Source organism: Amaranthus tricolor, chromosome 4 (genome assembly GCF_026212465.1).
Source record: "Amaranthus tricolor cultivar Red isolate AtriRed21 chromosome 4, ASM2621246v1, whole genome shotgun sequence".
Lineage (NCBI taxonomy): Eukaryota > Viridiplantae > Streptophyta > Magnoliopsida > Caryophyllales > Amaranthaceae > Amaranthus > Amaranthus tricolor.
This window is the reverse complement of record NC_080050.1, coordinates 32,825,803-32,838,234: the sequence shown is the minus strand read 5'-3', so window position 1 is coordinate 32,838,234 and position 12,432 is coordinate 32,825,803. Positions and strand designations below refer to the sequence as shown.

Below are 12,432 nucleotides of genomic sequence, written 5' to 3'. Positions count from 1 at the left end.
AAATGAAAAGAGTGGCGAAGTTTAAGGATTAGGTTGATTTTTAAAATCCAACGGTCAGGGATGCAAGACTCTTTTATAGGGTCCACAATCCCTACTGTCAACGGCCCAACAACCAATAATGTTTTACCACGTAGCACCTTCCAATTTCTCTTCTCTTTGTCTTTTTTTCTTGTTCTTTCAACTTTCTCTCTCTTCAATATTTTTGTGGCGAACCGCACAACTTTCTCTCTCTTCCCAAGAATTTCCTAACCCTATTTTTATTTCTCAATCATCAATTTTTTCTATTACCTCTCTTTGCAGGAATTTATTATCATAATTTTCCTTTCTAGGGTTCCATTTAATTTCAATGAAGTACTTCTCATTATCAACGATTTGATTTATGTTTGTGTACAGTTTTGAGAGATTAGGTTTTGAGATTTGTGAAAGATTTGATCTTTGTATATGATCAAATCATATCAGATCAATTTCCTTAATACGTCCTAGTTCCCAAGATTTCAATCTTTTGGTGATTGTTTTTTTTCCTAATAATTATATAAGCTCTATAGCTTTGGTGTTTTTTGGTGGGTATTTTGATATATTGAGGTAAAATCTGTATGAAAGAGAGAGTGAATCCTATGTGTTCATCAGAGATCATGGCAGCAGGAGCTGAATTTTCACCCACATTTCCAATTTTAGAAGCTAATTGTAACAATAACAAGGAAATTGAATCAAAAATCAAAGATGAGGGTTTTGACGACGGTGAAAATTTGAGGCAAACAAGCAATGCTAAGCCTCCAAGACATATCTCCGTTGTTCGGCATTCCATGACCTCTATCAGTCTATTCCCACCTGTTGAAACGGTATAATACTTGCCGTTTTTGTTTCTTATTTGCTTAGTTTGTTATTTCGTTTTATGTGGTGATCTTAAGCATGTTATATTCATATTATGTTGGGGGTATGGAGATGAAGATGAAGATGTTGAGCTTATTGTACTCCTCCCATGAAACTTGACAAAGATTGATGTTATGGACTTGAGGATGTTGCTACATTTGTTGGTTGTGGAATTGCAAAGTGGTTGTTGTTTGTTTTTAGGTCATGTCTAAAACAAAATCTGCTTGTTTTATTGCTGGAATAAAGATGTAGAAACCAAAAAGTTTATGTAGGTATTTTGATGTTAATTTGATATTTTGAACCAAAAAAAGATAGAAGTTCACCATAATATCAAAGTTTTATGGTTTGTTCTGATGATGAGATTAGGAAGGCGAGTTTGGTTGTACTGGTGAAGGGAAGGAAACAGAAGTGATCTAATTTTCATTTCCCTTTGATGAACAAAATGTTTCTAAATTGGGAAGATTTGGAAGTAAAATGGATGTAGAAAGAGCAGTAGCACACAACTAGGTGATGTCTTCCCCACCTCCCTTTTATGTTGCACGGAATAGAGGGCTCTTTTTATTGATAATCTTTAACATATGCAAAGATAGGAGTGGCTGCTCACCTTGTTTCTTGATACATGATTTGTTAGCAGATCGGATCATGTGGGATTTGGTGGTTTATTTGATTGGATGGCTATTGTTTTTGCTGGGAGAATGAGAGCAGCATCAGGTAGAGAGTGCTAGTTCTAGCTTATCCTCCCTTCTTTTCTTCAGCTTTCTCCCTTCCAAAAATTGTTAACCAAAGGCACTATAATGTGTGTTTAAATGGGGCCCTGGTTTTCTTTATGTAATATGCTGCATAACAATTTTTGTGGTCATAAAGACATCTATTGCTTTGTGTCTTTTGATTGCTCATTTCTTGATGTAATTTCTGTCAATGCCTAAGGGTCAGGAAAGACCTATGGGAAGGGTTTATTATGTTTATATAATTTCTTTTTGTTAGTATGATACAAAGCTTCAACTCTTACTAAAAGTCATCTAATTTCTTATTTTTGGTATTTAGGACTCAGATGATGGATCAATTTGCAGTAAAACACCTTCTGAAGAAAAATCTGGGTTTCTTCCGGTGTTTCGCTCAGGAAGCTGTGCTGAAATAGGGCCGAAGCAATACATGGAAGATGAACATATTTGTATTGACAATCTTTGTGAACATTTAAGCGCATCTGATGATTTCCCCTCTCCTGCAGCATACTATGGGGTCAGTTGCTTTCCTAAATGTGTATAATTCTTTGGTTTTGCAACATCTCTATGCTATTGAGTTTTAAGAGGAAAGGAGGAAAATTGTTTGGAGGGAGGGGAGCTTGGCAGTACTTTGTTAACCTGTATTTCAGTTTTATTTTATTTTTCTTAAAATTGATTCCCTGATTTTGTGATGAGTCACTGTAGTCAATTGAAGGTGCAACTCCTACTTCAGAATATTTCTCAATGCGGGAAAATAATTGTGTTTAAGAGGCTTAAACTTTTTAGCCTTGTCTTCTATTTTTTTAAAATTATTTTAAAGAGAAGTTCCCTTTACTCAGCCCTTGTCTGTAAATTTCTTTCTTTAAGAGGTGAAATGGGAACAGCTGTTAGCAGCCCACCTCTTAAGTGGTACTCTCCTAACCATCTTTGATTTATTACATCATAGAGAATATTTGCAATTACAATAGATGGGAGCCACTTAATGGCGTTGGGGCAATGAAATGTAGTACAATAGACTGATAAAGTGTTCTGCTGTTTTTGCTGTCAAAATTTGCAAGTATTTTACTTGCCTTTGTGAAGAATGGATTATCTTTGTGAGTTGTGATGCTAGGTTGTAGTACTACTAAAGGAGTTTCAAACCCTTATGTAGATTGAGAAGGGCTATTTGACTTCAATCCAAGAGATAAGAGTCCAGACTAAATCTTTGATTTTTTGAAGCCATTTCATTTCTTCAAAATCTTCTCATTCTCCAGGGATACATAAAAAAAGTTCTAAATGTGGGAGCTTCTTAGAATCTCATCTACCACATGCCTTGTTATGTTTATCCGTTACATGCCTTTGTACTGTGAATCTTTCGAAGTATAGTTGCTACCTATTTTTTCTTTTTAACTTAGACAGTTTCCCTATGTTAACAGGTTTTTGATGGCCATGGTGGAACAGATGCAGCTTCCTTTGTTTGTAGCAACCTTCTTAAGTATATAGTTGAGGATCCACAATTCCCCGTTTCTTTGGAGAAGGCTATTAAGAGTGCCTTTATTAAAGCTGATTATGCATTTGCTGATTCTACTGCTGTTGATATTTCCTCTGGCACTACTGCCCTTGCTGCCCTTATTTTTGGAAGGTACGATAATTTCTTTCTAAATCCAGCTCGTTAGTATAATAATCATATAATTCGTGAACAACAAATGATATTACTGTTATAGACAGAAATTTTCGGAGATGTCTTGTGCATATATCTGACTTCCAATAACAACTGAACTTACACTTATAGGATTTTCAATCTCGCGTCCATTTATTCAGAACATCAGTATTCACTGGTTTGTTTCTTTGTCTTACCGTTTGTGTTTGTTTTATGAAGGACAATGCTAGTCGCTAATGCTGGCGATTGTCGTGCTGTGTTGGGAAAACGGGGTAGGGCAGTTGAGCTATCCAAAGATCACAAACCTAACTGTTCATCTGAGAAACTAAGGATAGAGAGACTTGGTGGGGTGGTCTATGATGGTTACCTCAATGGTCAGTTGTCTGTAGCACGTGCTCTTGGAGATTGGCATATGAAAGGCCCGAAAGGCTCTTCTTTTCCCTTGAGTGCGGAGCCTGAATTGCAGGAAACGGTCCTGACAGAAGATGATGAATTCCTTTTACTGGCCTGTGATGGTCTTTGGGATGTGATGAGTAGCCAGTGCGCTGTAACAATTGCTAGGAGAGAACTCATGCTTCATAATGATCCCGAAAGGTGCTCTAGAGAACTTGTCCGGGAGGCACTAAAGCGCAACACATGCGACAATTTAACAGTTATAGTGATTTGCTTTTCTGCAGACCCACCACCTCGGATTGAGATGCCTCCCACTAGACGGAGGAGTATATCAGCAGAAGGCCTGAATCTGTTGAAGGGCGTATTAGATGGAGTCTCGTAAGGCTTTAGGTGGGAAATTATGAATTTTTCCTTAAATGAATGGAGTTTGCTATCAATATGAAGCAGTTCACAGCCTTGATTACAGTTTACGGCTTGTCTACCATGAGGCAACTGCCAAGAATTAAGGAAAGATATACATACATATATATCTTTTGGTGAAGCGATGGGATGATGGTGTAGAAACATGTGGTCGCTGTCAAGGCTGGCTAAGGGGTTTCCTAAAAGAATGTTGCAGTGTAGCTATTCTATTATGGGGATAAGTTGCTTTCCAATTTAGAAGCTTAGTTATGTAGGATGTAAATTATTCGGCAATCATTTTTGTGCATCAGGATTCAGGGAGTAGCAGCAGAGTTTTTTATTACTATGTTGTATAATGAGGATGATTCAATCGTTTTAGTGCTTGTAGCTGAATAGAATCCATTATTTCTTATGATATGATCTTCGATCTTTGATTGATATATGCCAAAATTCCTATTAGTCCTATTGGCTCTATTTGTTAGACCTATGACGCATTGTAATTCCAAACTGTAAACATTTCTTTCTTCTTGCATCAATTAATTTAAGTAGTTTATTTTTAGAAAATTATAAAAATTTGTTAGGCACCAATTTATTTTGAACTCCAAACCCCATGTAGATAGGATTCACTTAATGAGATTGAGATGATAACATATTTGTATGAGTTGAGTAATTACAACACTCAAGTTTGACCTGTGATTATGAATATGAGGATGATAAGAGATGTTATTTGAAGTATTTACATAATAATCCAGAAATCTCAAGAATTAGGGTTAATGATTATAATTAATGATGGCAGTGCTTAATGGCTAAGGACAAAAGAGGAGGACCAAGATTGTGGTGGTAATGCTGATACTAGAGATATTATGTAACCATGGAGCATAATAGCTTCTTTGGGAATGCCGAAAGACTTACCATAGATGAGATACTTTAGTTGAGTTTCGTATGAATAAATCCGGGAACAGCAAAATACACTCAACTAATTCAACAAGATCCTTTGTTCTAAAACTAAGAATATATGATGTTTATAAATGAATTCATGTAGATCTTTCCATCGTAGTATGATCAAACGAGCCTTGTTTTTCAGGACGTTGAAGAAAAGCAAAGGATTGACATTTTTAGAGTAACTTTACCTCTGACAGCAGTCGGAATCCTAGCTACATGTAACAACTAAGTTCAGTTCACCTAGCTAGAACTTTTAGCTCGTATCACATCAAGAATATGACAACTTCCTGAAAAAATTGAAAAACTGAAGGCTTCAAAGTTCATCCTCTATATCATCATCACCATCATCCTTGTCGGCTTCATTTTGCAAGCCACTGCACAAGATTTGGGACAGATTATGGCTTTAATCTTTTCATTTTGATATAATAACATTCAGGAGATCATAATAATGTTGAGACCCCTTTAGATAAAGGTTAGCAAGTTCATAAAAGTTCGATTAAGGGAAACCAAGACTGACTTACAAATAGAAATTAGTTGAGTTTCCGATAACGGCCAGTAACTTATATAAGTTCAGCTTAGTTCAGCATTCATCAGGAGACTTTAGACAAAAAGAAAGAAGACAATCTTCAGGGAATTTTTGGTTTGGGGACAATGTTTACCGAAAAACTACTTTCCTCTGCTCTCCCCATTTCCACCATCTCTATATTCCCCCTTTTAGCTTATTAAAAGTTCATCCCAACAACCCAAAGAAACTAATTTTCATAAGGAAAACTGTTATCCAACTTTTGTTACAAGCAGGGAAACAATGAAGGGAGCATTTGATTTTTATACCTGTTCTTCCGGCAGTGCTGGCTAAGATCCTCACATAATACCTTGGCAACTGCTCCGGCTTCAATAGACCCCTTTTTAATTAACTCCGCCAACTAAAAAATTAATCAAAAATTAAAACCATCGATATATAATATAGATAACCTCAGCAAGATGATTCAACAAGAAATAAACCAGAAACTTGCCTCATCTTCAGTTTCCTCCAGCAACCTACACAGTTATAACAAGCAAAAATCATCTATTAGGTTCTTCAATCTAACAGAAATAGTTTTATAATAATAATAAAAAAGTTTCTATCATCCAAACTGACCTTCCACAGTAAGATGATATATCTTTGGAATGTGCTCGGGCTTCTTGTTTGTCTGAAACCAGACATGAAACAGTCAATTATCTAGAGTAGCTTTGAAATCCTAGATAGATATTTTTGTCCCAAAGTTGGTATTCAGATTCAGACACCTTCTAAAGACGTGTAACGAATGAATGCATGAACTTTTTTTAAAATTTAATATAGCTATGAGGTACTTAGCAAAGCGTTTTCATTCTCATCTGCTCCTAGATCTAATTCGTGTGAAACAGTATTTAACACCAACACATTTCTCTTCCCTCCCTCTCCATTCTCCCTCCCTCATGTCTCTGTCCTTATGTGTTGTACTTTTTACCTTATAGGCCTAGTGCAAAGATACAGATTTCACACAAATATATTACTTTTTTACATGATATATGTACTTCAGAAAATATCCAAAATATGTGAAACTTGCAACTAAGCATTTAGAAAACATGAGAGCTATTGGTAAGCATGCAGTTTTTCTGCATATAGAGAAAGCTGTGGGACATTGAACATACGACAAGACATGACTCAATGGGTATATCCTAGGCACTTGTAATGCTTGTGCACTGCAACTTTGAACTACAATGTCATAAAGCTCATGTCATGATGAAATAAGTATCATTCTTCATTTCTCTTCTATGCCCACTACACATATAAAACTAGGGGAATATGCCCCTCTTCTATATAAAAACATTTGATTCTTAATTTCGTAATGCCAAATTTCAGCAAAATATGAAGTTTCAGAAAAAAAAAAAAAAGCAGTTCGCAGCAGGAGAAAGCACCTGAAGCACAGAACCATAACAATTTCGTATAACAGAAGAGATTTTATCCCACTTATGTATTTAACTGAGGAAAAGAGACAGAAGATCGAATGAGACTAAGCTAGCGAAGACAGATACGTACTAATGGTGAGGTTCTCCCAGCTGTTAACTTTGATCCAGCCTTGTCTATTGGAGTCAGTCTGAAATTTAAATAAAAAAATTCAACGGTGACATCAGTATTTTCAGTTTCCATGTCAACCCTCAAGATGCAACACAACACAAGACTGATTAATATTAAACAAACAATATATAAACCAAGTAGCATTTGTGATAAAAATTTAATGAAAGAAGAAAGAAAAAAGAAATACTCAATAATAATCCCACCTTTTGAAGGGTGTAGTCCAGCATCTTTTCACAAAGGCCATCCAAAAGTTCCACAGCTCGTAGCTCACTTACTCTAGAAAAAAGTAGCAATTAACGAGTTAGAAAGCACACAATAAGGTGTAGCTGTCTTTGCACGTAAGATAGCCCAATTCTGAAATGTTATCCCAAGTAACAACTAAAAACCCATCAAAGGCGGTGAATTAGATTTCTAAGCCTTGATCTGATATTATACTATTGGGTCTCATGGAATTAGCTACAAGTACATTTTTTGACTTTATTAATTTTGTGGTTTTACGTTTAACAAGATAAAATATTTGAAATGTGTGTATGAAATGAATAAATAAATATGTTAAATGTGTAGATGAAAATTAAATAGTGGGGTCAAAATCTTTGTGGGATGGATGATAAAGAGAAATGTTACAAGTTCTATAGGACAAAGGGAATATATAATAAATGCCATTTCCAGATGAACAATACGATTGTAGGTCTTCGGCAAAAGATACATCAATGTTACTCAATTAGTACATGTCCCATTTGATACATCCATTACGATAACTTTAAATATAGAGTTAGTTACATAAAACTAAAGAAATCAACAAGAAAAATCGTCATTAACAAAGATTATATTATAATTGGTCCTTTTTAAAACTAAATTATAAACTACAAACCTACAACTAAAAAAATCAACTCCGATGATCATCTACATATATACTCTACCTTTATTCATTTTTATCTATTGTCACATGCTCATGCAAATCCTAATTCTTCATGTCACTCTTCTCTCCTATTATCTAAGTTACTTTAGCATATATCTTCCTCTTCAACGATCCTAAAAGGTCCAACTTCCAACTTTCCAATTTTTAATGAGTGCATTTACTGGTCTTCTTTGCACATAACCAAACCAGTGTAAACGATTTTCTCTCATTTTATTAATGTCCGCGACTCCAAGACCCTTTCTTATATCTTCCTTTCAAATTTTTCCTAAAGGGTATGTCACAAATCCATCTTAATATATGCATCTCCACTATCTCCATCTTCCTACAATGATCCTTTTGAAAGTCCAACATCATGACATATATGAGTACATGTCTAGTCACAACCATGTAAAATTTTCTCTTAAACCGTAGTAGTATGCCTCGACCGCATAATATTTCAATTGCAACCCTTCATTTAAGGCATCGACGCTAAATTGTATGGTTAAAATCGTGATCAAACTCTTTATTCTTGTGAAATTTTGAACCACATTACTTGAAACACTTATGTGGAGGAGCTTCTTCATATATAATTTTACAACACCTATGTTATGATCCTTTGTGCCACCAACATACGATATATACTTCAAGTTAGTTTAAACCCTTACGATTATAATGTTTGCCTCCACTTTTCTTGTTTATCATTAACATTTCTTAGTTTCGTCCATAAATCAATGTCATCAGCAAACATGCACCATGGATAATGGAACTTTGCCTTTGTTACACTATGTTATTTCATTTAGGATTACTATAAACAAGAAAGGGACTAATATGGAACCTTGATGTAAATTAATTGCGACCGGTAAATCTAAAATGCTCCCTTACATGTCCAACATTAATTCCTCATAAAAATCTTGAACTATACTGATATACTAACATGGCAGACCTTCGTTCACCATAAACCAACAACTAGATATAAAAGCAACATAAGGTAGATCCCTAGAAGTAGAAAAGTTTCCAATTCTAAATGGGGGAAAAGACCTACAAGTTTTCTTAAAACATAAGGGAGAGACCTAAAAGTTGGTAAAAAATTAATGGTGTGCATTTTCCATCCAATCAAGAAGGTAAATCTCCCCCACCCCTTTTCCAATGCCTCATTCTCTCCATGCACATACTTCAAAATGAAGTTTCTCGCATAAGACGATGTTTGATAAAGTTATGCATGACAAGGAACAATATTTGATGAAGTTGTAAGACGATATTTGACAAAGTTCCTCGAACAAGAACAATGCAATGCCAAAGCCTTAATCCAAATTGTATAAGATTGGACACATGAATCAAACAAATCAATGTGAGAGATCATCGCTACAAGGATAACCCCCCATTAGGAATCAAACACCCAAAACATATGCTTCACACTCGTAGGATACATACATGATATTGCCCCAATGCTACTAGAGCAGCTCAACCAAGGTGATGAAAGGAGAGATGAATCTTGACAAATACATTCATGAATGATAATATAGTTAATGAGGGTGAGTTTGATATGAGCAGCTCAACCAAGGTGATGAAAGGTGAGATGAATCTTGACGAACACATTTGTATGCATGATAGTGTAGCTAATGAGGATGAGTTTGACATAAGGTTTAGGGGATATACCTGTAATCAATCACTTTTCCTCTACGTTGTCCTTTAGAATCCAAACGATTTCTCAGGTCCAAATGATTCCTTGGTTTCTCCTGATACATAGTTTTAGATTACACAAAATTTTCAAAATGGTGAACTTTTATCACAATCCATATAGACAAAGCACCATTTAAAATACATGTGGCATGACACCCAATGGATACTAATGCTAATAAAGTTGAATCGGAATCTCAAAGTATACGTAGGTCTGTAAAGTAGACCCTATACCTTTCTACAGAATAATACTTATTTTTTCGAAAGAGAAAAAACTGAGCAGAAATACACATACATCAGAAGTGCTATGAGCATGAACTGGTGACAAGAACCATGTAGGCATGCATACATAAACCAAGATCCTATATCATATCAAGTGTCAAACATATAATGGTACAATCCAGCAAGAAAACGCAGCCAATATGCATAATCTAATATTCCAGGACCTTGTATTCAAAATTTGTTGTCTAATATAGAGCCATATAGGAAGGCCTGAAAGGGGAAACTGATAGTTTTGGGGTTAAAGGGTGTCTTTAAAACCATATTTATCCTATAATGGCCCATTAGCAGCAACATAAAGACATAGAAAATGGAAATTGGACTATAATTTTGGGGTTAAAGGGTGTCTTTAAAACCATATTTCAACAGTTCTCACAAAACCCATCAAAGGCTCAAATCATCACGGAAATGTCCATTAACACAACTAAATCAACAAATCACAAGCACAGGATGATCAAAAAGGAAGAAACTTAAGCATAGCAATAAATACAAGTAGAAGAATTGCAAATGCTTACATTAGCAATCCCCTGCTCCAACTCTTCCTGCAAGATTGAAAGATAAAAAATTCAATCATTAACGAAATCATGATACATTCTTAAGCTATTAATATTAGCTTGTTAATTGTGAAATGTAATTGAATGCAGATTCGTAGATCTACATGACCAAGTGAAGCATATAATAAATGAATGAGAGAGATAAAGAGAGATAGAGACCGCAATAGCATGGCAAGCAGCGCACTTGTCATCGATACAAGTAGCTAATGTGAAAAAGGCTACAAAGATTGTCAGAAGGAATAACCAGGATGCCGCCATTGACTGGTTTTCTTGAGCTCCTACGCCTCCAAATCTCCAATGGGTATTTCAGAAACGACTTAGGAGTAAATGATTCAGTCAATCTAGTAGTAGTTAGGGGTCATGCGTTCCCCGGGGGCTGGGAATTGGGATGTCAAGTGTGAATGTATGATGCGTTGAGACTTGGGAGGACTTAGGATGATGGGTAAGTTTTGGGTTTGTACAATTCAGTTTCACTTGTTCATATGATCTTTGCCTATACTTGCAAATTTCTGCTTCTTTTATTTTGGTTGATTCTAGATGAGGAAAAGACCAAACAATTAAGATGCTGTGGAGATAGTATTGAAATAGAGATTATTGTGTGAGTCACGGTTGAAAATATAAAAATTTTAAGTTTCTGTCTTTAAAAAAGAAATGGATTAAATTTATGACGACATTAAAATTAATCAATATAGCAAATTAAATAAGGTAAAAATGTTAAGTCTATGGAAATTTTTTTTTATTGAAATTGATTTTAATTAAGGTTAATTTTTGTTGCTTTTGAACCTAATTTGGGTGAGATTGATTTTTCGAATATCTTTACTCAAGCCATTAAACATACAATTTGCGACTATTGCATTGCGTAAATGCTTTACCTTATGTATGGGAATTATGTTCTATGTCGACATATATGTGTTGCTAAACTTCGCCACCCTTTTCATTTTTTCGCCACCCCCCTCCAAATGAAATTACGAATTTGCCCCTGATTTTTTAAAAATTACAATTTTGCCACTCATTTCAAATTTTTTATTTATAATAATAATAATAATAATAATAATAATAATAATAATAATAATAATAATAACAACAATAATAAAATTAAATAATAATAATTATTATTCAAAAAAAAAAAAAAAAGTTGAGTCGCACAAAATTGGGCGACTGAACCTAGGTCGAGTCGCCCAGATCTGGGCGATTGAACCTAGGTCGAGTCGCCCAAAATTGGGCGACTCAATTTTTTTTTTTTTTTTTTTTTTTTTTCTTTTTGGAAAATAATAATAATAATAATAATAATATTAATACAAATAATAATAATTTATAGATTAATGTGGTCTATTAGCTCAGTTGGTTAGAGCATTGTGCTATTAACGTGAAGGTCTCAAGTTCGAAACCTGCACAAGCTATTATTTAATAATTATTGATTTTTTATTATAAATATGATAAAAAATCAATAATTATTAAATAATGGCTTGTGCAGGTCTCAAACCTGAGACCTTCACGTTAATAGCACAACGCTCTAACCAACTGAGCTAATAGACCACATTAATCTATAAATTATTATTATTTGTATTAATATTATTATTATTATTTTCCAAAAAGAAAAAAAAAAAAAAAAAAAAAATTGAGTCGCCCAATTTTAGGCGACTCGACCTAGGTTCAGTCGCCCAATTTTGTGCGACTCAACTTTTTTTTTTTATTTTTTTTGAATAATAATAATTATTATTTAATTTTATTATTGTTGTTTTTATTATTATTATTATTATTATTGTTTTTATTATTATTATTATTATTATTATTATTATTATTATTAATGTTATTATTATTATTAATTTTATTTATTATTATTATTTAATTTTATTATTGTTTTTATTATTATTATTATTATTATTATTATTATTATTATTATTATTATTATTATTATAAATAAGAAATTCGTAAAGAGTGGCATTTTTGTAATTTTTTTA

At 34.0% G+C, this 12,432-nt stretch overlaps 2 protein-coding genes across 2 annotated transcripts; one reads left to right on the top strand and one right to left on the bottom strand.

Moving 5' to 3' along the window:
- Positions 1-4,861, top strand: LOC130810253 (probable protein phosphatase 2C 27). Its single transcript, XM_057676236.1, has 4 exons — positions 1-839; positions 1,915-2,109; positions 3,008-3,213; positions 3,451-4,861. Exons 1-4 carry the CDS (start codon positions 594-596, stop codon positions 4,004-4,006), a joined length of 1,203 nt encoding a protein of 400 aa, XP_057532219.1. The 5' UTR covers positions 1-593; the 3' UTR covers positions 4,007-4,861.
- Positions 4,862-5,002: 141 nt separating this feature from the next.
- LOC130810254 (uncharacterized) lies at positions 5,003-11,068 on the bottom strand. Its single transcript, XM_057676237.1, has 9 exons — positions 10,631-11,068; positions 10,433-10,459; positions 9,618-9,697; positions 7,267-7,339; positions 7,025-7,082; positions 6,104-6,155; positions 5,979-6,003; positions 5,797-5,888; positions 5,003-5,339 (listed from the first exon to the last, which is right to left on the bottom strand). The coding sequence occupies exons 1-9, from the start codon at positions 10,727-10,729 to the stop codon at positions 5,279-5,281; spliced, it is 567 nt and encodes a 188-aa protein (XP_057532220.1). The 5' UTR covers positions 10,730-11,068; the 3' UTR covers positions 5,003-5,278.
- Positions 11,069-12,432: the final 1,364 nt, after the last annotated feature.

Excerpts from the sequence above, each read along its gene's own strand:
- LOC130810253 (XM_057676236.1), top strand. The coding sequence starts at position 594 with ATGAAAGAGAGAGTGAATCCTATGTGTTCATCAGAGATCATGGCAGCA. Across the intron at positions 840-1,914 it reads TATTCCCACCTGTTGAAACG|GACTCAGATGATGGATCAAT; the intron begins GTATAATACTTG and ends TTTGGTATTTAG. Across the intron at positions 2,110-3,007 it reads CTCCTGCAGCATACTATGGG|GTTTTTGATGGCCATGGTGG; the intron begins GTCAGTTGCTTT and ends CTATGTTAACAG.
- LOC130810254 (XM_057676237.1), bottom strand. The coding sequence starts at position 10,729 with ATGGCGGCATCCTGGTTATTCCTTCTGACAATCTTTGTAGCCTTTTTC. Across the intron at positions 9,698-10,432 it reads TGGAGCAGGGGATTGCTAAT|GAGAAACCAAGGAATCATTT; the intron begins GTAAGCATTTGC and ends ACTATGTATCAG. Across the intron at positions 7,083-7,266 it reads TGGACTACACCCTTCAAAAG|ACTGACTCCAATAGACAAGG; the intron begins GTGGGATTATTA and ends TTTAAATTTCAG.